Source organism: Phocoena phocoena, chromosome 17, assembly GCF_963924675.1.
Source record: "Phocoena phocoena chromosome 17, mPhoPho1.1, whole genome shotgun sequence".
Taxonomy (NCBI): domain Eukaryota; kingdom Metazoa; phylum Chordata; class Mammalia; order Artiodactyla; family Phocoenidae; genus Phocoena; species Phocoena phocoena.
The window spans coordinates 40,223,206-40,249,658 of record NC_089235.1 but is presented as its reverse complement, the minus strand read 5'-3'; the positions used below and the strand labels follow the sequence as shown (position 1 = coordinate 40,249,658).

General features: G+C 37.8%; 1 protein-coding gene across 2 annotated transcripts in view; it reads right to left on the bottom strand.

The window, feature by feature from the left end:
• NDUFAF6 (NADH:ubiquinone oxidoreductase complex assembly factor 6) overlaps positions 1-23,978 on the bottom strand; it is a 37,103-nt gene extending 13,125 nt beyond the window's left edge. Inside the window, exons 1-4 of one of the 2 annotated variants that reach the window (XM_065895454.1) lie at positions 23,782-23,978; positions 18,541-18,640; positions 6,093-6,215; positions 1,242-1,298 (exon numbers count right to left, since the gene is read on the bottom strand). In XM_065895454.1, coding sequence (XP_065751526.1) covers positions 1,242-1,298; positions 6,093-6,215; positions 18,541-18,640; positions 23,782-23,978 — 477 coding nt within the window. Of the gene's footprint in view, positions 1-1,241; positions 1,299-6,092; positions 6,216-18,540; positions 18,641-23,781 lie in introns of those variants that run through there. The other variant, XM_065895455.1, reaches the window with a different exon arrangement.
• Positions 23,979-26,453: the final 2,475 nt, after the last annotated feature.

Below are 26,453 nucleotides of genomic sequence, written 5' to 3'. Positions count from 1 at the left end.
ATCTCTGTCTTGAGTTCTCAAATTTTCTTTACCTCATGAAAACTGAAGACACCTGAAAAATACATTTTCTTAGTACTAATTAATTCTATAGGCCAACTGAGCAATTTTTTAAATGTTAAAGTCATTATCTCATTTTTGCTTATATTATTACTACTATAGCCTATGGTTATTAATAGATGGTATCCAAATAAACTAAGTAAACTTACATTTTCAGGACAAGAAGATGTGATAAATATCAGGCCAACAAGGACACTTAGCCAACAATGTGTCAGAAAGATTAAACAAATCAGCCCAGATCATCAAGCAATTTGCATGCTTGGTTAGAACTAGAACTTAGTTCTAAGAACTCAGTATAAGATTCCATTTGCTAGAACTGTTGAACTTTCCTTATTCCCTCTATCTGGACAGAGATCCAAGCACTGGGTATGCATAATGATATGTGTACAACTACTCAAGTTTTGATGACATTAAGGAATTATCCATACTTTTTAAAGGTCTGGTAATCATATAATAGTTACGTTTTATGCAAGTTTTTTTCTCTTTTTTTAAATTTTTATTTTATACTGGAGTATAGTTGATTTACAATGTTGTGTTTAGTTTCAGGCATACAGCAAAGTGATTCAGTTATACATATACATACACCTATTTTCAGACACTTTTCCCATTTTAGGTTATTACAGAATATTGAGTAGAGTTTCCTGTGCTATACAGCAGGTTCTTGTTGATTATCTGTTTTATACAAGTTTTTATCTTTTCAAGATACATGTATATGTACAGATCAAATAATAACATGTCTGGGGTTTACTTTAAAATAATCTAATAGGGTTTAGGGAGGGAAGTTGGTAGAATATAGATGAAATAACATTGGACATGTATTTATAACTATTAAAGCTGGGTGACATACACATGGAAGTATATTACACTATTCTCTCTACTTTTATATAAGCCTGAAAATTTCTGTTTTAAAAACTTTCTGTTTTAAAAAAACAAACTAGTAGAGTGTGGTGTGCACACGCATGCCTCTGCCTGGGTGCCTGTCTTTGCTTGTCTGTCTCTAGGTACGGGGCTGGGCGGCTGAGGTGGGTGGCATGCAGTGATGGAGAATGGATAAAATGGTACAGTTCTCTAAAAGTTTCCTTTCTCCAAATATTAATACACATACTAAAACATTTCCTCCCTGAAGATTAGCTTAAGGATTAAAAAGGAAGAAAAAACTTAAGACTTGAGCAATTTCAACTTACTCTTTCATCAATGATTTTCATAAGCCATCTTTTAGTCAGATTATGTCTTTTGACAGCCTAAAAAAAACAAGAGTTGTAAGTTTTAGAAAGTACTGGAAATGACTTCTGTAGACCTGAATAACATAAACAAACCAAATACAAAACTAGGTAAGGGGGCTTCCCTGGTGGCGCAGTGGTTGAGAGTCCGCCTGCCGATGCAGGGGACATGGATTCGTGCCCCGGTCCGGGAAGATCCCCCATGCCGCGGAGCGGCTAGGCCCGTGAGCCATGGCCGCTGGGCCTGCGCGTCCGGAGCCTGTGCTCCGCAATGGGAGAGAGGCCACAACAGTGAGAGGCCCGCGTACCGCAAAAAAAAAAAAAAAAAAAAAAAAAACTAGGTAAGGGAGCATTCGTAATAACGCATCACCAGATAGATAGCTATGTTAAAGAACTAGGGAAAAATAGAGAATGTCCCTAGAAAACATTTCCAAGTAAGGATAATATATCCAAAACTTTTCCACTAATTTGTCTTTTTTTTCTTATATTATTGGTAATTTAGTGATTCCACTTTCAAAACAAAAACGGAACAAGAATTAAGCAGAGTGGAGCTTCTCTGCTATGTGATATGCCCCAACTTCTATGCTTACTTATTACACACAAACTTTTTTCCATAAAAATGAAGACTCTATTTAATGAAAATAAACACTTTCCAAAAAGAAAACAGTAATAAAGCTCCAAAGAAAACAATCTGCAGGGTACAGTGTTATCTTACAAGTAAAGACACTCTAGTAGGAAAGAGAACACCTAGTGCTCAGATCTTGGCCTCTAATACCACTCCCCGCAAAGGAAACAAGAGTCTAGAAAATGGGTGATTCCAGAGCTTGAGCAAGGGAGATTCAACATGATTCTATTTTATTGCGCCAGAAAATAGAAAGTGCTCAAAAGAACAATGGGAGGCATGTCAGGACACAGAAGCCAGTTTGAAGGGACTGCCACTGTCCAAATCTTGGACTATTGGAACACCAAAATAATTAAGTATAGTAATAAGTTATAAACTACTGAAAAAAACAGTAGAGTTTATACCAATAATTAATAAACAAATAAATAATATAGGAGAATGAGAGCATTTGCCTATAGTAGAGTGCCAAGTGGTAAATGTGAACAGAGCATCAGAGTTGCGAAATTATCATTCTGCAATCATAATAGTAAAGACTGGATAAGACAAGAACCATCAATGAATGCAGGAAACTTCACAAGAAGTTGATGAGGAACAGCGTATTTGCATTGTCTTAAAGTTGATTAGTTACAAGGGGAACTATAATTATACAGTAGATTACACATTGGGAAAACCAGGCAACATCTTGACTGTTAACGAAAATGAACAATGCCAATAAAGGAAAGATGGACAAAATGTGTCTCCGGATGGGATACCCTGAGAATACATCACCTATGCAGTATTCTGGCCAAGAATGCATAACCTGAATCATTTAATCATGAGAACACATCAGACAAATCCAAAATGAGGAATGTTCTACTACCAAAAAAAAAAGAAAGAGAAAAAGAAAAAAAGAAAGGGTTACATTCTTCAAAAATATCAATGTCATAGAAAACAAAGAAAAGCTATGGAAATGTTCCAGATTAAAGCTAAAAGGACATAACAAAAAAAATACCTGACTGGATCCTACACTGGAGGGGAAAAATACATTAGTGGATATTATTGGGTCAAGTGACAAAATTGGAATATGAGGGCTTCCCTGGTGGCACAGTGGTTGAGAGACCGCCTGCTGATGCAGGGGACACGGGTTCGTGCCCCGGTCCGGGAAGATCCCACATGCCGCGGAGCGGCTGGGCCCGTGAGCTATGGCTGCTGAGCCTGCATGTCCGGAGCCTGTGCTCCACAACGGGAGAGGCCACAACAGTGAGAGGCCCGCGTACCGCCAAAAAAAAAAAATTGGAATATGAATGGAAAATTAGATGAAATTTATAGATGAAAAGTGTTATATCAAAGTTAAATTTACTAAAGTCAATAACTATTCTGGTTATATAAGAGAATGTCTCTATTAGGAAATACTAAAGTATTTAGGGACAAAGGGACATGATGTATGTAAGTTATACTCAAATGATTTAAAAACTTATGAATGTGAAAATATATACAGAGAGAGCATGCTAGCACACACACACTTGAGTGAGCACGCAAAATGATTAACAAATGGGATAAAATGTTAACAACAGGTAAATCTAGGTAAAGGATATAGAAATGTTCCTATACTATTTTTAATTTTGTAACCTTTCTGAAATGTTGAAGTTTTTTCCAAATAAGTTTTTAAAACATTGTTTTCTTACCAAGTCAACACTAAGTATAATATATTTTCACAATAAATAAATATAGTAGTGAAACAAAGTCTTAGGAATATATCCTATACTTCAACTGAGACTCTAAGATGTCACTGATACTAAAATGTAAAGGCTGACATGATCATCAATACACATTTATGTGACAAAGGGTGGATCTGTGGAGAATGGAGCCCACTTTGCCCTACAGAAACTTAACAGAAGCTAAAAGGGCTACATGGAGTTGGTTTCCAAGTGCTCTCAGCATTGTTACAATTACATAGCAGGACTCTCTACAGGCCTCTCTCCCCAGTCCCAGGAATCAGCCTGGGATACCTCAGTCATTAGAGTTCTGCTCTTGTTTTATTTTGCACATGTCTGAGTAGGGCAGGACTTGTTTGATCTTTGTAACCACATCATCAAGCACCATTCCTGGCACAGAAAAGTACTCAATAAATACTTAACCACTGAAAAGTCAGACTCCTATTTACTCAAGACTGACACTATAACAGCTGCAGTTCCTCGACCACAAAATATAGCTCTCTTGTCTGATTCTGAAGGAAATCGGAGATCAAGATAAAAAATAAATATTTATAAGAAGCTGAAAACCTGCTGAACAAAACTATCAAAACTTTGGAAACAGAAGCCAAATAGAAAAAAAACCTTGGCTATAAATATTAGAAATTATAGATATTCAACTATTTTGTACCCTAAAGGCACCAATGAAACAGTGTGGCAAGAATGTACTCTTTGGACAACATGTCACTGTTTCCCTATTTAATCTTCTAAAGAACCTGAAACTCTTCAAAGAATCAACTGAAAGTTTGACTGGACAGTGGCGCAATAGGGTATGTTCCAACAGAATGGGGAGGGGTAGGGAATATGCAATCAGGACAACTGGTCTGAACACTACCTGCTTCTTTCAAATACTCATATTAACCTTCAATACCTGTCATATCAGAAAGCTGGCCAGGGACTTCCAGCCAGTGGCACAGTGGTTAAGAATTGGCCTACCAATGCAAGGGATATGGGTTCAATCCCTGGTCCGGGAAAATCCCACATACTGCAGAGCAACTAAGCCCATGTGCCACAACTACTGAGCCTGCGCTCTAGAGCCCGCAAGCCACAACTATTTAGCCCATGCACCTAGAGCCTGTGCTCCAAAACAAGAGAAGCCACTGCAATGGAAAGCCCACGCACCGCAACGAAAAGTAGCCCCCACTCACCACAACTAGAGGAAGCCCGTGCACAGCAACAGAGACCCAATGCAGCCAAAAATAAATTAATTAATAAATTTAAAAAAAAAAAAGAAAGCTGGTCAACATTAATCAACAAAATTTAAGCAGCTATTAAAACTGGACAAATTGGCATATACGTAAACATTGTGTAATTTAGATATGTTTTCCAGAATTTTTTTAAGAGAAGCGAAGGCAAGATAAATTTGTGTTAAAGAAATCTCTGACCTTTCACATTATTTCCTGACAAAGGTCAGAATCTTCAGTGCACATCTTAGCATAAACCTCTAATGCAGTCAGGTTTGTATATAAAATAAATAAGAGTTTCTGGATTTTTAGAGAAACTTTTTTCTAAACTGAGTCACCTAGGATGAGATTCTTGAAGTGGGATGAATAAAGGTAAACAACTAATCTAATACTCACAAGCTTCCCATCCACTCTTTCTTCTCAGTCCCCAGTGGAGGGGCCTGGCTTTCCATCCTTACTGAGGCTCTGTGAAGTCAATCTGGGGCCCACAAATGGGGCCTGCCTCTGCTGGGGCGCAGACCTGAGAAGAGGCGTACCACTGTCAGGTCTGTCAGTGGCTCCTGTGATGGAAACTATCTTTGGCATTCATCATATTACAATAGGGACACAGATCAGTGATGAAAGGTACCTAATTCCCTTTCTCTGTTCACAGTTCAGCGTATTTCTAAACTGTGCATGGCTGTTTGTGAATGAAGAATCCATACAGCTTTAATGTAAAACTAATTACTAAATACATCTAGTTTACAAATAATACCCTAGTCCATAGGTTTCCATTCTCGGACACCTAAAATTCATCAACAAATATGCAATTCTATCAAACTAGACAAGGCAGTTTTAGATTTGTGTCTGGACAATGATGAGAGCACGTATCCTGTCACAAAAGATCAATGCGTGATTTTCTACTGCCCAGAGTACGGATTAAAGCACTGGAATAAGGAGCTGCTGGGCAGACAGAAAATGTACCTGCCACTGCTTCAAAATTTGTAGGGCTTAAATTCTGCAATCAAATATGTGGAAAATAACTTATAACATATAGCGATCAGATTTCTCCTTCTTCCTTTTATAAAGAAATACACTGAAGATGTGTGCAAATTATTCGTGGATGATTTTAAATTCTGTCAAATCTAACATATATCTGAACATTACATGAGCCTAAATTATTTTCAGGATAGAATCCCCATTGACACTATCCAAATTGTATGTAACAAAAAGTATGCTCAAATAACATTCTTACAAATGAAAAGTAGGGGTCTTTTTGGGGGGTTGTTTTGTTTTTTACCTTCCATAGTTCAATGGCCACAGGCTGATGTGGTGGACTGTCACAGTATATATCATCCACAGTGTTTTTCCAAAACTGCATTCTCATCAGTCCAATTGTTTTCTCAGAGACAGAGTCCTTAACCTGTAAATAGTGTTTAAAACTTTAATAAATGCACTGTTCAGTCTCAAAAACCAGCATTTGTAACTGCATAATCATATAATTCAGCCAAAAATTAAGTTTCTCTACATTTAATTTTTTCCTTGAAGTTATGTATCATTTAAATTATCATCATTATGAGTTTCCTAAGTAAAAGCTACAAATTATTTGGTGCTTATTCAAAAATATTTTCAAGGTCTGCATTCAAAAACAGGAGCAATTCTTCTAGAAAAAAATTGCAAGAAAAAACAAAGAGAGGGAGGGGGATCATTTCGTTTAAAAGAAATTTAAGAAAGAGATCAACCAGTCCCATGTAGACCTATTTGAATCCTAATTTAAAGAGACAGAGACAACTAGGAAAATCTGAACACCAGACATTTAATGATATTAAGAAATTATTGTTAAATTTTTAATATATAATAATGGTATTGTGGTTATTTTTTTAAGTGAGTTCTTTTAGAGATGCAAACTGAAATATCTGCAGATGGAAAAATTTGAGACTTACTTCAAAATAACCTGGAGGTGGGGATGAGGGGGGTGGGGAGTAAAGATGAGAAAACAAGATTGCCCATGAGTTAGTAACAGTTGGAGGTGGGTAATGAGGTATATGGGGGTTCATTATGCTTCTCTCTCTACATATGAATATACTTCATGTCGTATATGACTGAAGTTTTCTAAAACAAAGTTTTTCAATAATAAGTGGAAGAGAAGAAAAACAATTCTCACTGGGTTAGGGACAGTAAAAATATTTTTGAGTCTGAAGATAAACCTAGGAAATAGAACCAGAGGCTTTTTAGAGGAAGCAGAGAAGGAACTAATATTTATTTATCAAATGTCAACAAGTAGGGCTTCCCTGGTGGCACAGTGGTTGAGAGTCCGCCTGCTGATGCAGGGGACACAGGTTCGTGCCCCGGTCTGGGAAGATCCCACGTGCCGCGGAGCGGCTAGGCCCGTGCGCCATGGCCGCTGAGCCTGCGCGTCCGGAGCCTGTACTCCGGAACGGGAGAGGCCACAACAGTGAGAGGCCCGCGTACCGCAAAAAAAAAAAAAAAAAAAAAAAAAAATGTCAACAAGTACCAGGTACTGTACCAGAGGTTATCTGATCACAATCCTCACAACAAACTCACAGCATCCTTACGAATACACCCATTTCACAAACACAGAAATTATGGCTCAAAAAGGTAGAAGTTTATCCCATGCTCTGCATACTCACAGCTCTTATAATGGAACCAGAAGGATATGTAAAAGATTGTGGGAGAGGGGAGGGGTTGACTACAAAGGGACATATAAGGGTTGATGGAATTACTCTGTATCACGACTCTAGTGGTAAATACGTGACTCGAAGCAGTTCTCAAAACCTATAGGACTGTACATCACAAAAAGTGAACTTTACTGTGGTACATTTAAATAAACTCATTTATTTATTCACTAAGTAACTTTTTAAAAGAAGATTATTAGACTCTCTCACTTACTACTGATTAAGAATGGTGCTGGGTCAAGCAAGAATCACCAATGCATGCTAAATCTAGGAGGTAAATTTTTTATTTTTAATTGAGCTATAATTGACACATAACAGTACCTTAGTTTCAAGTGTACAACATGATTTGTATATGTATGTATATATTGTGAAATGATCACCACAGGTCTAGTTACTATCTATCACCACACATAATTAGGAATTTGTGTATGTTGAGAACTTTGAAGATCTACTCTATTAGCAACTTTCAAACACATAATACAGTATTAGCTGTACATTACATTCCCATGACTTATTTACTTATAACAGGAAGTTTCTACCTTTTGACCACCCTCACCCATTTCACCCATCTCCCACCCACTGCCTCGGACAACCAGCAATCTGTTCTCTGTATCTATGAGTTTGGGGTTTTTTTTGTTTTGCTTTTGTTTTTGTTTTAGATTCCACATATATGTGAGATGATATGGTATTTGCCTTTCTCTAACTTATTTCACTTAGCATAAAGCCCTCAAGGTCCATCTGTGTTGTCACAAATGGCAACATTTCCTTCTTTTTTATGTCTAAGTAATATTCCATTGTGTAGATATACCACATCTTTATCCAGTCATCCACCAATGGACACTTAGGTGGCTTCCATGTCTTGGCTATCGTAAATAATGTTGCAATGAACAAGGGGGTGCATGTATCTTTTCAAGTTAATATTTTCATTTCCTTTGGATAAATACCCAGAAATGAAATTACTGGATTATATGGCAGTTCTAGTTTTAGTTTTTTGAGGCACCTCCATGCTGTTTTCCACAGTGGCTGCACCTATTTACACTCCCACCAACAGTGCACAAGGGCTCCCTTTTCTCCATACACTCTACAACACTTGTTATTTCTTGTCTCTTTGATAACAGCTATCCTAATAGGTGTGAGGGGATATGTCATTGTGGTTCTGATTTGCACTTCTCTGATATTAGTGATGCTGAGCACATTTTCATATACCTATTTGCCACATGTGAGGTAAATTTTGATGAGGACCATGGTCTTAAAATGTTTCCTTATATTTAACAAGGAAAAAAATGTTAACATCTTGACTAGTGACCAAAATTGGTATTGCCAATAAGAGGCATACAGACATGTAATGCCTCTTTGTGATTCCCTGAGAAGGACATATACCATTTAGGTAGTTAAGCATTAGACTATATATATATAAATATAATCATGACAAGAAATAAACTCCAAATGAGAAATACTCAGTTTTTGAAAAGGAACAATACTGTTTTTAAAATGTCAATGTAATAAGAGAAGACAAAGAAAGGCTGTGGAAATGTTCCAGATTAAAGGAGGCCAAAGAGACATGAAAACTAAATGCAATACATTATCCTAGATTGGATCCTGTACAGAAGGGTTAAAAAATGCCATAAAGGACATCATTGAAATCATCTGACAAAAGTGGAAACCAGAAGGTAGATTAAATAAATGTACTGTATCAATCTCAAATTTACTCCAACTGGTAACTGTTACGTAAGCGAATATTCTTATGGTAATGAAATACAGTTCAAGTGTACAGGGATAAGGGCCATGGTGTAGTCAAGTTACTGCAAAATGATTCATAAGACAACCAGTGCATGTATGTGTGTGCATATTTGTGTGTGTGTGTGTGTGTGTGTGTGTGTGTGTATATACACAGAGAGAGAGGGAGAGAGAGAGGGAGAAAGGGAGAGGGGCACAATATGATAAAGCAAATAGGGCAAAATATTAACAAAAGGGTATATGGGTATTTGTACTATTCTTACTTTGGTGTGTGTGAAATTATTTCCAAATAAAAAGTTGGGGTTTTTTTTGTCTTTTTTTTTTTATGGTCTTGGTGCTGGGTGGGTCTCTTTGCAATGCTTAGTGTTCAGATCCCATGGCATATGGTCTATTCTCAACACAGCATCAAGAGTAATCCTTTAAAGAAGATGTGGCATGTATATATATATATATATATATATATATATATATATATACACACACACATATATATACATATATATATGTATATATATATATACACACATATATATGTATACACACACACACACACACACACACACACAAATGGAATATTACTCAGCCATAAAAAAGAATGAAACAATGCCATTTGCAGCTGTAAGGATGGACCTAGAGATTATCATACTAAATAGAGTAAGTGAGAAAAAAGACAACTACTACTTACCAAAGTAATATCATTTATTTGTGGAATCTAAAGTATGACACAAATGAACTTATCTATGAAACAGAAACAAACTCACAGACATAGAGAACAGACTTGTGGTTGCCAAGAGGGAGGGATGGATTGGGAGTTTGGGACTAGCAGATGCAAATTATTATATACAGAATGGATAAACAACAAGGTTCTACTGTATAGCACAGGGAACTATATTCAGTATCTTTGTAATAAACCATAACAGAAAAAATAAATAAATACATTTTTAAAAAAGAGTTAATCCTTTTAGGAGGGAGATCAAGAACGCAGAGTAGGACACTGAGCCCACCTGCTCCCATGAACACATCAAAAATACATCTACATCACTGAAAACAACCTGGAAACTGACAAAAAGGCTCTTCTACAACCAAGGCTGTGAAGAAAGATGCACATGGAGTCGGGGAGGAAGGGAGGAGAACCAGTTAGGTTGGGACCCAGGCCCTTAGCAGGGGACACAGAAAAGGAGGGGGATATCACACACAGCCTCAGGGAACCACCCTGGGAAGCAAGGGGTTTGAGCCACACACCAGGCACTCCAGCCCAAGGGTCTGACACCGGTAACACAATTACCCTTAGCTGGTTTGAAAACCAGTGGGACTTACTGGAGGGCTGTAAGAAACCAAGACTCTGCTTGTGAAGAGTATGCACACACTTACTTATTCCCGGGAATAGCATGGAGGCTGCAGACTGAAAACTGCCTGAGGCTCTGACCAGCTGCCTGCTCCAGCCTCTCCTGCTCCAGCACTGCTCTCCACTAGGGCGAAGGCTGTCATTGCTAAGGGGAGTGCACACACTTAAAGAAAAGGAAGCCAGCTTGGACCTGACTCTGCCTCTGAATAGCGTGAAGGCAGCCATTAACAGCATGCACATCAGGCTGCAGGCTGAAAACTGCCTGGGGCTCTGACTGGCTTCCCAGACCATTCCAGCACACACCCCAGCCCACACCAGGCGCCTGCTCCAGCCCCTCTTGCTCTCGACTAGGGATGAGGTGCCATTGCTAGAGGAGTGCACACACTTAGAAGGATGGGAGCTGGCTCAGACCAACCGTCAGGGCTTGTGCTCCAGCACCTTGGGCGCCAGACCCCACCCAGACAGGATGGTGACTGCCACTGGAAGAGCAAAGGAAAAGCCCCAGCTCACACCTGGCTCTGGCTATAGCCCCTTCATCTATAGCCCTACCTCCCACCAAAGTGGTAGCTGCCAGCACACCCCAGGAGAAGACATGACCTATGCTCACTTCAGATCCAGCTCTCCCACCAAAGTGACTGGGCAAGCAGACTGCATAGGGGCAGTCCCACCCAAGGACACCCCTTCAAGATTGGGACAGGTAACCAATCTTATCACCTAACTCATAGAGACAGAGAAAGTTAAACAATATGAGAAAACAAAGGAATATGTTTCAAATGGAAGAACAAGAAAAAACCCTGAAAAAAACCCTAATGAAACAGACATAAATAATTTACCACATAAAGTATTCAAAGCCATAGTAAAAAGAATGCTAACTAAATTTGGGAAAAGAATGAATGAACACACTGAGAATTTTAACAAGGAACTAGAAAATACTAAAAAGAACCAGTCAGAGATGAAAAATACAATAAATGAAATGAAAAATGCACTAGAAGGAATGAACAGCAGACTAGGTGATAGAGAAGAACACATAAGTGATCTGGAAGAAAGAATAATGGAAATCACCCAATCAGAACAGCAAAAAGAAAAACAAATTTTAAAAAATGACGATAGCGTAAGGCACCTCTGAGCCAACATCAAGTGTACTAACATTCACATTATAAGGATTCCAGAAGAAGAGAGTGAGAAAGGGGTAGAAAATGTATTTGATGAAATTATGGCTGAAAACTTCTTGAAGCTGAAGAAGGAAACAGATTTCCAGGTACAGGAAGCACAGAGTCCCAAGCAAGATGAACACAAAGAGACCCACACCAGGACACATCATAATTAAAATGGCAAAAGTTAAAGAGAATCTTAGAGGCAGCAAGAGAAAAAAAAAAAAAGAGAGAGAGAGAGAAAAGCAGAAAAACATACAAGGGAATCCCCCTAAGGCTATCAGCTGATGTTTCTGCAGACGCTTTGCAGGCCATAAGGGAGTGAGTGGCATGATATACTTAAACAGCTGAAAGGAAAAAACCTACAACCTAGGATACTCTACCCAGGAAGGTTATCTTTCAGAACTGAAAGAGAGATAAAGAACTTCTTGGATAAGGAAAAAACTAAAAGATTATCAGTACTACACCAACCTTACAAGAAGTATTAAATGGTCTTCTTTAAGTGGAAAAGAAAAGGCTACAAGAAGTAAGAATTTATAGGCGAAAAAAAAAAATCCCACTAATAAAGACAAATCATATAGTAAAGGCTGTGGATCAACCACTTAAATATTAAAGCCAGTATGCAGATTATAAAACAAAAAGAAACTGTAAAAGCAACCATAACCATAATAAACAGTAAAGAGACAGACATGAAGATGTAAAATATGACATAAAAAACACAAAATATGAGGCAGGGGAGTAAAAAACGTAGATCTTTTAGAATGCGTTTTAACTTAAAAGACTATCAGTTTAAGTCACGTAGATATAATTATTGGTCAACATATATGAACCCCATGGTAACCACAAATCAAAAACCTATAATAGGGCTTCCCTGGTGGCTCAGTGGTTGAGAGTCCACCTGCCGATGCAGGGGGCACGGGTTCATGCCCCGGTCCGGGAAGATCCCACGTGCTGCAGAGCGGCTGGGCCCGTGAGCCATGGCCACTGAGCCTGCGCGTCCGGAGCCTGTGCTCCACAACGGGAGAGGCCACAACAGTGAGAGGCCCGCGTACCACACACACACAAAAAAAAAACAAAAAAAAAAACCCTACAATAGATACACGAAAACCAGTAAGAAACGAACCCAAGCATACTACAAAAGAAAATCATATAACCACAATGGAAGAAACAAAATGAAGAAGAAATTAACAGAGAAGAACTACAAAAACAATTGGAAAACAAGTAATAAAATGGCAATAAGTACATACCTATCACTAATTACTTTAAATGTCAGTGGACTACAATTACTTTAAATGTCAAAAGACACAGGGTGGCTGACTGGATTAAAAAAACAAGACCCTTCAACATGCTGCCTACAACAGACTCACTTCAGGGATAAAGACACACACAGAGTGAAAGTGAGGGAATGGAAAAAGATATTTCATGCAAACAGAGACAACAAGAAATCAGGAGTAGCAATACGCGTATCAGACAAAATAGACTTTAAAACAAAGGCTATAACAAAAGAAAAAGAAGAGCATTGTATAATGATAAAGGAACCAATACAGCAAGAGGATATAACATTCATTATCATATATGCACGTAATATAGGAACATCTACATACATAAAGCAAATATCAACAGACATAAAGTGAGAAATTGACAAAAACACAGTAATAGTAGAAGACTTTAACACCCCATTTACATCAAAGGACAGACAATCCAGAAAGAAAATCAATGAGTAAACAATGGTCTTAAATGACACATTAGACCAGTTAGAATTAATAGATATCTATAAGACATTCCATACAAAAACAGAATACAAATTCTTTGCAAGTGCACATGGAACATTCTCTAGGACAGATCACATGCTCGGCCACAAAACAAGTCTGAAAAAATTTAAGAGGATAGAAATTATATCAAGCATCTTTTCTGACCACAATAGTATGAAACTAGAGATCTATCACAGGAAGAAAAATGGGAAAAACACTAACACATGGAGACTAAAAAACCAATGGGTCAATGAAGAAATCAAAGAGGTAATCAGAAAATACCTGAGGACAAATGAAAATAAAAGCACAACTTTCCAAAATCTATAGGACACACAGCAAAGAAGTTCTAAGAGGAAAGTTTATAGTGATACAGGCCCATCTCAAGAAACAAGAAAAATCTCAAATAAACAACCTAACCTACCATCTAAAGGAATTAGAAAAAGAAGAACAAACAAAGCCCAAAGTCAGCAGAAGGAAAGAAATAATAAAGATCAGAGGAGAAACAAATAAAATAGAGACCAGGAAAAAAAAAGAAAAAAGTTCAATGAAACCAAGAGCTGGCTTTTTGAAAAGATAAACAAAATTGATAAGCCCTTAGTCAAGCTCATTAAGAAAAAGAGAGAGAACCCAAATAAACAAAGTAAGAAATAAAAGGGAAGAAATTACAACTGATATCACAGACACAAAAAAAATCAGAAGGGAAAACTATGAACAGTTATATGCCAACAAATTGGACAATCTAGAAGAAATGGATAAATTCCTAGAAACTACAATCTTCTGAAACTAGACTAAAAGAAATAGATAATCTGAACAGACAGATCACTAGCAATGAAATTGAATCAGTAACCAAAAAACTCCCAGCAAACCAAAGTCCAGGACTGGAGAGCTTCACAGGGGAATTAAACCAAATACACAAAGAGGAACTAATACTTATCCTTCTCAAACTACTCCAAAGTACTGAAGAGGAGGGAAGATTCCCAATTATGAGGCCACCATTACCCTGATACCAAAACTAGACAAAGACACTACAGAAAAAGAAAATTATAGGCCAATATATCTAGAATGTAGATGTAAAAATCTTCAACAAAATATTAGCAAACCAAATTCAACAATATGTAAAAAGGATCATACACCATGGCCAAGTGGGATTTACTAAAATGATGAAAAGGATGGTTCAATATCCACAAATCAATTAATGTGATACACAATATTAATAAAACAAAGGATAAAAATCACATGATTATCTCAATAGACTCAGAAAAAAACATGTGACAAAATTCAACATTCATGCATTCATGATAAAAACGCTCATCAAAGTTGGTATAGAGGAAACATCTCAACATAATAAAGGCCAATTATGACAACCCCATAGCTAACATCATACTCAATGGTGAGAAGTTTCTTCTCTAAAATCAGGAACAAGACAAGGATACCCACTCTCACCACTTCTATTTAATATGGTATTGAAAGTCCTAGTCACAGCAATTAGACAAGAAAAAGAAATGAAAGGCATCCAAACTGGAAGGTAAGAAGTAAAACTGTCACTATTTGCAGATGACATGATACTAAAGAAAGAAAATCCTAAAGTCTCCACCAAAAAGCTATTAGAACTAAGAAATGAAGTCAGTAAAGTTACAGGATCTAAAATTAATCTACAGAAATTTTTTGTCTTTCTAATATACCAATAATGAACTATAGGAAAGAAAAAACAAAAGAAAATCCCATTTAAAATCACATCAGAAAGAATAAAATCATAGGAATAAATTTAACCAAGGAGGTGAGAGACCTATACTCTGAAAACTAAAAAATACTGATGAAGAAAACTGAAGATAATACAAAGAAATGGAAAGATATCCCATGTCCATGGATTGGAAGAATTAATATTGTTAAAATGTCAATACTACCCAAAGCAATGTACAGATTTAATGTAATCCCTATAAAAATACCCATGACATTTTTCACAGAACTAGAACATATAATCCTAAAATTTATATGGAACCACAAAGACCCTGAACAGCTGAAGCAATCTTGATAAAAAAGCATAAAGCTGGACATACCACACTCCTTGATTTCAGACTATACTACCAAGGTACAGTGATCGAAACAGTATGGTGCTGGCATTAAAACAGACACATAGATCAATGGAACAGAATAGAGAGCCCAGAAATAAACCCATGTATTTATGGTCAATTAATCTTTGACAAAAGAGGCAAAAATATACAATGGGGAAAGACAGTCCCTTCAATAAGTGGTACTGAGAAAACTGGACAGCTACATGTAAAAGAATGAAATTAGAACATTTTCTCATACTATATATGAAAATAAACTCAAAATGGATTAAAGACCTAAATGTAAGACTGGACACCATAAAACTCCTAGAAAATAGGCAGATCACCCTCTGACCTATGTCATAGCAATATTTTTTTGGATCTTTCTCCTCAGGCAAAGAAAACAAAGGCAAAAATAAACAAATGGGGCCTAATTAAACTTAAAAGCTTTTGCACAGCAAAAGAAACCATTAACAAAGTGGAAAGACCACCTACTGAATGGGAGAAAACATTTGCAAATATTTGCAAATGGTATGTCTGTTGAGGGGTTAATATCCAAAATATATAAACAGCTCATACAACTCGATATTAAAAAAAACAAACAATTCAATTAAAAAATGGGCAGATGACCTGAATAGACACTTTTCCAAAGAAGATATACAGACGGTCAAGAGGTATATGCAAAAATGCTGAACATCACTAAGCATCAGGGAAATGCACATCAAAACCACAATGAGATATCACCTCACATCTGTCAGAATAGCTGTCATGGAAAAGACCACAAATTAAGAAATGTTGGCATGGATGTAGAGAAAAGGGAGCTCTAGTACACTGTTGGTGGGAATGTAAATTGGTATACCCACTGTGAAAGCAGTATGGAGGTTCCTCAAAAAACTAATAACTGAACTACCATATGATTCAGCAACTCCAATCCTGGATATATATCCAAATTAATCAAAAATAATGTACATTATCACTTGCATGTAGAATCTAAAAAATAACACAAATGAATAAAACAACAAAAAAAGAGAAGCAGACTCACAGATATAGAGAACAAAGTAGTGGCTACCAGTGGGAAGAGGGATGAGGGGAGAGACAAGATAGGGATAAGGGATTAAGAAGTACAAACTACTATGTATAAAATAAATAAGATACAAGGATACACTGTACAGCACAGGGAATACAACCAATACTTTGTAATAATTTTAAATGGAGTATAATCTATCAAAAATATTGAACCATGGTTGTACACATGAAACTAATATTGTAAATCAACTATACTTTAATAAAAAAAATTTTTTTAAGGGTAATCCTTTAGAAACATGACAAAGATGTGATGTCTTTCTCTGCTCAGAACCTTCCAATGGTTTTCCATCTCAGAGTAAATGCCAAAGTGACTGAAGTGGTCTCCAAGACCTTACTTTTCTGTCCCAGATACCTCTAACCTAATCTCCTCCCACACTCTCCCTCCTTTCTTTGTTGTGCCACACTGGCCTTCTTGTCTTTGAATATGTCAGGCACACTTACATCTCAGGGCCTTTGCACTTGCTGCTCCTTCTGTCTAGAAGACTCTTCAGACACATATCTCACTCCCTTGCCTCCTTCAAATCTTTGCTAAAATGCCACTGTCTCAGTGAGGTTTTTCCTGATCACCCTACTTAACACAGGAACCCCTGCTATACCTAGCCTTCCATATCCTCCTTAATTTTTCTGTACAGTATTTACTTGTTCCTTGAATACAGGGACTTTATATGTTTTATTCAATGCTATAACCCAGTACCTAAAATAGTGCCTAGCATATTTTGGACAATACTTGTTGAATGAATGAATGAACAAGACTGTGTGTACAAAAAAGCAGTAAGACAGACAGACAGCCATCAGGAGACGGAAGTGGCATCTTGTGCAGGGCAGTGGGACCAAGGGGCAGCCAGGTGGACACTGCCTGGAGTGGCACACAGGTGCAAGGCTACCTGCACAGTTGAATTTATTTAAATTAAAAAAAAAAAAAAGCAAGACATTCCTATAAGGTGACAGAGAATCAGGGAAAATATGGAAGATTTATTTATTAAAAATGGAATTTTAATTATTTTACAGTTATAATGGAAGATCACATTGGGTACTATTTATCGTTAAATTGTGACTGACTTAAGATGCTGAAGTATAGTTTATACCTGAAAAAGGATGAAGTAAAAAAATACACACCCATGACTTCTAGAAATACACCGAGGACAAACAGCCAGACTCTATTACTCTCTGCAGATTTATAGTGTTTAACCACAATTATGCCTCAGTACTATACTCACATCCTTTCATGTGCTCCTACTTCACGTCCTATCATATTCACCAGAGAGGCTGTGTCAAAACTTGTCATACTCTTGAAGACTCCAAACCCTCCCGTGCTCCCTCACTCTCAATAACCAACCTCTCCATTTCATTTACTGAGAAGATCAATGCAATTCTATCTCAACTCCCTCATTTACATTCTCCATTTCAATTTCTCTTATATCAGCACACATTCTTTCCAGTCTAAGAAAAAGAAGAGTCACTCCTTTGTTTGTAATTCTTTAGAAAAGATATATTCTTTAGAAAAGATATAAGTATGATATAAGGTCTGGGTTTGCTATAATTGCTTCAATTTCCATTTCACTTTAAAGCTAAAAACTCAATTTAAAAAGTGCTTTGAAGAACTGCTATATACAAGTGAATTATGCAAATGTGTAAAGAATAAGCAGTAATACTCTGATTAACCTATTCAATTAACAGACAAATGTGCAATGTTAACTGCATAGTTTTATAATATCCTTAAAAAAAGAAATTCCAGGATGGTCTTTCCAAAAACATTAAGTTCATTAGCTAGTTTTATTGTTGGAATTGAACTGTTAAGCAGGAGAAAGAAATCACCAGCAGAAACCTTAAACACATCTAACATATAAATTACTGCTATATTTCTTTATTGTTCAGCATTAAACATATTACATCACTATTTTTACAAATCATTTTTAAGGTATTTTAATACCAGCCTGAGCCAGTTCCACATTGAAAGCTCTCAGTGCAAAAGCAGAGCTTCTGGATTCTGCAGGGAGTAGCAGGGAGCATAAATAGCCTTCATAATCTCGTTTCCTATAATAAATAAGCAAAAAAAGATAATTACTTTTCACTTTCCAAACTGCACACAAAAAAATACTGACCAAAATGAACCGAAAACAAGGCTTCAACTCAAAATAGCCCCCAAGTTTCCTATATTTTATATCTGTTTCTCTACAATTATAAAATGTTTATCTGCTTCCAATCCCAGACCAGTTAAAATGAATAATCAATCTCTATTAATTTATTTTGACTTATATAATATATATATATATATATAATTTTAACTGTTTCAGAATCACTTTGGTTTTAGTAAGAATTCAAATGAGTTACAGATATAGAAATCAAGAAAACAGTGCCAGCAAGTATTGGTATGAACTCACGGTTTTGAATGCATAGATAGATATATACATAAGACAAAGAGAACAATGTGGGGGGTGTGTGGGAGGGTGCGCCTGTGTGTATGCGCACACACTCACACTTACTTCTATTTCCCTACAGCATCTGCTGACAAAGCCTAGAAACAATGATATCCGCCCCCATACCTGCAGTATCAGAGAACACACCTTGATTTCTCCACTGAAAGAAACTAAGGCTCCTTGAAGGAATGACTGTCTCCAGGGCTGGTGGAAGGAAAATACCAAATAAGCCTGAAACATCTTCTTGAGCAGAAAGTAAACAAATGTTCAAAGAATGGAGAGACTTGTTAAAAGGACAAAGAAATTGGCTTGATAAAGTTCTATTGGCCAAGTCTGGGACAATTTGAGCATCAAAAAAATAATGACAGTAAAAGATTGTAACAGGACCCAATGAGCTCATACCAACATAAATGAATGAATAAATGCAAAGAGAAGGAAAAATTTGACAACCAGTACAATGCCAACTGATAAAACTAGAAGACATGATTGAATTTTTAAAATCACCACTTGATAACTATCAAAGTAAAAACTGATTCAAGCAAATATCACTAAATGTCTGAAAATGTTAAACAGGTGAAAGTTTGATAGAAAAAGAATATTTACATAGTATTAAAGTATCTTCTCACAAAATAAATATTATTTGCTAACATTCTTATTAATTTACAAGGGAGAAACCTGAAAGACATTTGAGAACCAAGTAACAAAAAGTTCACTCCACAGTAACAGGATAAATCAACACCATGTGCTTTCTGACATGATACTGAGAAAAGAACAGCATAACTTCTGTAATATTCCTGCAAAAATTGTATAAATCATGAGTAAACATTAAATAAACCCAAACTGAAAGTCTACAAAGTAGCCTGTCCTGTTCTCTTAAAGAAAAAAAAAAAAAAGTCAAGTTCATGAAAGATAAGGACTGAGAAACTGTTCCAGATTGGAGAAGACTAAAGACACGTGACAACTAAATGTAACACGTGATCCTGGATACACAGAAGACATAACAGACTAATTAGCAAAATGTCAATGGAGTCTGTGGATTAGATGGTAATACTGGATCAATTTTAACCAAAATAAAAAGGGGGATAATGGGGCATCTACATCTTATTCTCAAGTGGTTCAAAACGTCAACAGTGAGGGAATTTGGGTGAAGAGTACATTGCAGCTCTGTGTACTATTTCTGTAACTTTTATGTGAATTTGAAATTACTTTAAAATGAAAAGTTAAAAATATATAATCCTTAACTATATTCATTCTAGGATGACTTAAGTATAAAGTGCTTACCAGGGCTTCCCTGGTGGCACAGTGGTTAAGAATCTGCCTGCCAATGCAGGGGACACGGGTTCGAGCCCTGGTCCAGGAAGATCCCACATGCCGCAGAGCAACTAAGCCCATGCGCCACCACTACTGAGCCTGCGCTCTAGAGCCCATGAGCCACAGCTACTGAAGTCCATGTGCCACAACTACTGAAGCCTGCGTGCCTAGAGCCGGTGCTCCGCAACAAGAGAGGCCACTGCAATGAGATGCCCACGCACCACAACGAAGAGTAGCACCCGCTGACCACAACTAGAGAAAAGCCTGCGCACAGCAACGAAGACCCAGTGCAGCCATACATACATACATACATACATACATAAATATAAAGTGCTTACCAGACTGCCTATTGACAAGCCTATTTTCACTGTAATACACTGGAACCTTAATATAACAGCATTTCCTATAAAACAGTACTCAGTATAAAATGGGTCCAACCTCATTCCACGGAGTTTAGGTTTGAAATTCAGACTACTCCCACTTTTCAATTGGTTCACACTTTGTCCTGCAGCTAACAGAGACCTTAAACCTTCACAATTCCCCCAACTTCCACATAAACAAAAGGGAGAGATCATGAATAGATAGCAGTAACCTTGTTATCACAAGACAGCTCTACTAAAAAATCTCACCATATGCGGTTTCAGCTACAATATGGAGAGTTCAGACAAAACTTTATAGCTCATACTTGTAAATATATACAGATGTAAACATTTCTAAATTTTATTTTATTATAAACAGTCTCTAAACTTCAAAAGTGTTTAAAACATGTGAAAGTTAATATGAGACAGTAAGAAAACACTGAACAGGAATCAAACTACAATCTTAATTTCCATCATTCAACTAGTTATTGACAGAAATGATACCAGTCATGTGTATTTCCTAACTTGAAAAATGAGGCTTGATATTCTACCTGTTTCGTATCTCCTTAAAAATAACCAACATGTGAAATACTTCAAGTTTCTTACACGAAAATGAAAAATGAAATGAAGACATAACAGAACTGTAACAGTCTCTGGGAAATAAGATATTCTACACAGCTAATGGTTTGCCCTGTTAACAATTTTTAAAATACTTTGGAAATTTTTCTAAACAACATTACCCTCTTCTTTACATTAAATAGGATATACTATTTAACCATTTCTTCATCAATCAGGATCATTGTTATCAACGTTGATTACTGGTATACAAGGATAACCTATAAATAGCTAACCAAGGTCCAGTTACCTAAGAACTGTTCCAGATAATGAGAAATGCTATGCTATGATGGCTTTATACAGCAGCAGGGTCAATAACCTTTCATTCATTCATTCATTCAAACATTTATTCAGTGCCTAGCACGTGCCAGGCACTGCGCTAGACACTGAAGATAGGTATAGACTTCAATCTAGCAGGGAGAGACAGACATATGAGAAGTAAGCATATCTAGTGCCAGGACTGCTATGCTAATTCCATGGACCTGTGCCACTGAAGCACAAAAGAAGAAGTGGTTCCTCAGTGAGGCTGGAGAACTGCACTTCCAGATATCACCACTGCCACCTCCTCATCTTATTATAACACTAATCCCAAGGCCTGAGGTGGTGCTCCTCAAACCAAACCCCAAGAAGCCTATGTAAATTAGGCTTGAGATTTTCCCAGGAACCTTGATTCCTAGAAGATCCTCGGCTTAATCTGAAGTTATAGCCTAGTATCTTGTCTGATATTTGGAGGCCTTGCATAAGATACATGTCCAAAACAACCCTGCACACACAATTTCGGAGGCCAAATCTTGCAAAGATTAATGGACAATTAGAAGCTAAACGTTCTAATCTTCCTTTGAAGTTCATTTTGTTTTTATTTTAAACTATTTATTGAGCATTTGTTATGTACCAGCATTTTTATATACATCATGTAATTTAATCCTCACAACCATGTTATAAAGTAGAAGTAGAAATCTACAAATGAGGAAATAGCTGACTCTTAAAGTAATTAACTTTCCCAAGTGACAGAGCTAGGATTAATAAACTCAGATAAGGTCTGCCTGCTGCCTGCTTTTCAATAAATCGCTAGAGTCAACAGCCTCCATTCCACTTAAATACCAATATGGACAGATTAAGTATCTGGCCATTTATAAACATATATTTGAGAAAAGCTGTTATGTGATATCCACAGACAATTTCTAAAAGAATATATAAGAAATTAGTAAGAGTGATTCAACCCTGGATAGGAAAGTTAGGATACTACTGGCGTCAAAGAAAAATTGCACTGAACGAGTGGATATGGATGGTATACATTTTGGTAACTTAAATGTCTTACCATCAAAAAATGATAACTTAAAAATTATATAGATTGTAAAGCAATTATACCCCAATAAAGATGTTAAAAAAAAAATTATATAGATGAATATAATCTTTTTGGCTTTTACAATTCTTAACGACCCGATTTCCACTAATGCTACCTTGTTTCTCCTACAAGCAATCAACAAGTAAATAAGGTGGGGTAGGAACACTATTTTAAAAAGTGATTAAAAACGAAACAAAACACTGAAATGCATGGGAATGTTGTCGTTATGCTACATTTTGCTACAATGGAATTCAAAAAAATTGGATATACTAGCCCAATCAAATTCAAGATAGTTTAACTATTCTAGCACTTCTCAGAAGTCCTTGAGACCAGGTACTTTGAGACTTTTTGCCACTGTTACGAATTAAGGGCAGCAAAAGGGCAGCGGGGGCGGGGCCGGGGGGTGGTGGTGGTAAGCCATTCACTCCTGAAGTCAGGCCTGGATTCCAAGGCAGGCCCCTGCCCACATGTACCAGGTAACCTGATTCATCCAATTTATCCCAAAAATGATTAACAGCGACTGCTATGTGCTGCTATACCTTTCGCGTGTTACCAGAATAACTGACTTTATGAGGCTTAGATTCCACTGAACTCAGGTAAATTCCATAATCTCTCTAAACCTTCATTTCCATGTCTGCTAGATGAGATAACAAAGTTTATACCGTACTCACTGTACCCCTGCTTTGCGCCAGGCATTGTTCTAAATGCTCTAATCCACATAACTGTAAGTGGTAGGTCTACAACTGTTCCCTCACACTTTGTAACGAAAATTAGATAATTTACTTGTAAACTACTTTGTATAGTGCCCGACACATAGGAAGAACTCAAAGTTAACTACTGCTTAATCGAAATTAGTTACTAGCCATCTTTCGAATTTTAAAAAGCTATTCATGCAAAGCGTTTAATTAGGTAGAGTTAAGGCTCGGGCAAGGTGACAGACGAAGGCATTTTGCCACAAATTTGTGACCAGTGTGAAAGCTCCTGTTGCCTCACTGCCCCATCAACCCGAGCTCACACGCTGAGGGACACAGGGAAGGTGCAGGTCCGCCCCGAGGCCCGCCGCGCCCACCAGCGTCCCTTTCGGCCTGCTCCCCGACCTCCTGGCCGGGGGCAGTCCGGCTCGCTCACCGCAGCAGCTCCAAGCAGTAGCGGTCAGTGCCCGAGATGCCAGGTCCGCTAACCGCGGCCACGCTCCGCCCGGACCCCGCGGGCTCCGGGAGCCGCCATGCGTGCGCCCACAGGCCCCTGGGCTGCCGGCAGCGGCACAGGCCGGGGACGCCGGGCCGTAGCGGGCCCCACGCCGACACCAGCGTGGAGGCCGCCATGACAGGGACGCCGCCGTGCCCTTCGACCTCGCGCTGTTAGCGCGCGGACACGCCTCTCCTCGCCACGCCGCGCCCCCGGCAGCTCTGTCTGCGCACCTCTTAGTGGCGGGAAGGAGACCGCTGGGCGCCCGTCGGAGATGAGACAGGTGTCGCTGTGGTCCCCTGCATCTGCGCCGCCGCCGCCGCGCTCCTCGGCCTTATAGGTTCCAGGAAAGCCCCGCCTAAATTCGACGGATCTCGCCCGGGCTCTCCCCCTTCCTTCCAGGTTCTTCTGAGGATGTATTGATATTCATCGAGGCAGTAGGAAAGAGAATAATTTGACAGTTTACTACCTTGATTTATAACTTTTAAACCCTTATTCACATGGTATATGAGCCTCTTTTGGCACTCTTACCATCAGGCACCTCAAATATTATCGTTGGGTCTAGTTGCCACGACCTGACTTGGTCCAAGCCAGCAGCTGCCTACATTTGTTTCCCAGTAACACCTCCTGCCTCCAGATTTGACCAGATTTTTCGCGCTGCAGCCACACTTGTTCTTTCTAAAGGGTGCCTCTGATCATGACCCCTCCCTGCTTGACCAGTTTTACGGCGTGTTGGATAAAGCTCCTCCACGATAGTAGCCTCTTTTTACCTTTCAGCCTCAACCCTAGCTATCTGCATTTGTGACTCCATTTTAATGTTTCTCCTTAAACCCATGGGAGAGTACTCTGTTGTCTGGACCTAAGAACTCCAGTCAATTCACCCTGCTTTGGTTTTACTCCCTGACACTGGCTCTCTTCAGCCTATGCAGGACCTCAGTCCTCCTGCATAATATTCTCTTTTCTCTCTGGGCTTCTGTCCTTTAGTTCTGACAGACACACACTAGTGTTTCTGATACCAAAGTCTAATAAACCTGCTCAATTTAAAAAAAATCACATCTACATCTCTAGTTCTGGTCTCCTGCCTAGCTGGACGTTTCCATCTCCACATCTTGCCATTACTTCAAAGTATATGTCTAAAAACCAAATTAAACTGACTCCTCTTCTTAGTCTTTTTATCTGGACAGTGTCCCCCTTCTCACAACCAGGGGAAACACTTTGGAGTCACCATTACCTCTATCCTGCTTCTATATCTAATGTTATCTAACTTGTCAGGTCCTGTCAATTCTTTTATCTTCATATACTCACATGCATGGCAGCATAACTTGTGCAAAACTACCTGGATTCAGATCCTGGTTCTACCTCCTACTATCACTGTGACCTTGGGTGACAGACTTACGTTTTCTTGTGCTTTAGATCCCTCCCCTGTGAAATGGTAATAGTAATAGAACCTGCCTCATAAAGGTCTTGTGAGAATTAAATGAGTTAATATCTTCAAGGCATCTAGGGCAATGCCTGGCCCATAAATAGCACTCAAAACAAGTCATCTGTGTAGGGAAACCATGAAGAAAGGCTGTTTAAAGGGACCAAAAGGATTGTTGGGTGCCTGAAGGGAAAGTTAGACATTGTCCAGTTTATCTAATTTTATGGGGGTTTTGTGCCTTTCATTGTCTTTGAACTATTTTACAATTCTGTAAGTTGCAGAATATTGACAATAATGCAAATAATTCTTGTCCATAACTTATGCAAATTATATCCATAGGAGATTCAGTTGGTTATTGTTCTATGGATATTATCTGTTTTTGCCAGTTTCATATCTATTAAGCAGATTTACTTAAGCATTCCTGACTGCCTATAGATGTCTAGTAGTTTGAATACATTTTTTTAAAATACTTCTTCGAATTGGTTGCAAAATCTTACTGGTTCCCCCACTAATTAATGAGTTAAATGAAATTTTTAACATGTGTGGACTTTATATCTGTATGAGATCATGACTATACAGTCTTGTTAAAAATTATTTCTTAACAGTTATCATTGGCTATTATTAACTTCTCTTGTCTTATTTCCCGTACCCAATTTCACATCTTTCTGATGGACCTCTTTCATTTGTTTTCTTGTCTCCAGGCCAGTCAATCTATATCAAAAAATATAGCCGTTTCTAATAATTCACATAATCATAAATGCATACTAAAGATGTTATGAGCCTTTACATATTTAAACTTGAAGGCAGAATTTCAATTAATGGCAATAGAGGAAAAATTAAGAACCTTTAAAATTATTCTGTGGATAACACACTGTCACCAATTAACATTTATTGAGCATCTATTATTTGCCAATCTTGAAGTTAATTTTTTTTAGAATTATGAATACATGAAAATATGTCCTTAGTGTAATTTCTTGGTATTAAAATCAGTGTATTTGAAATATGCGTACACTTTTCTTCAATCAAGGTTATAATCAAGGCAGAAGCTCAGTGCTTAACAAAAAATTAACATTAAGAAATTAACGCCCACAGAAGCACAATTTGTTAACTTGGCCTTTAGCTGTGGCAGTTGCTTACTCTGTCATCTTTGAGTTTATGACTCTCTTCATGGTGACTATAACTGATTCATCTG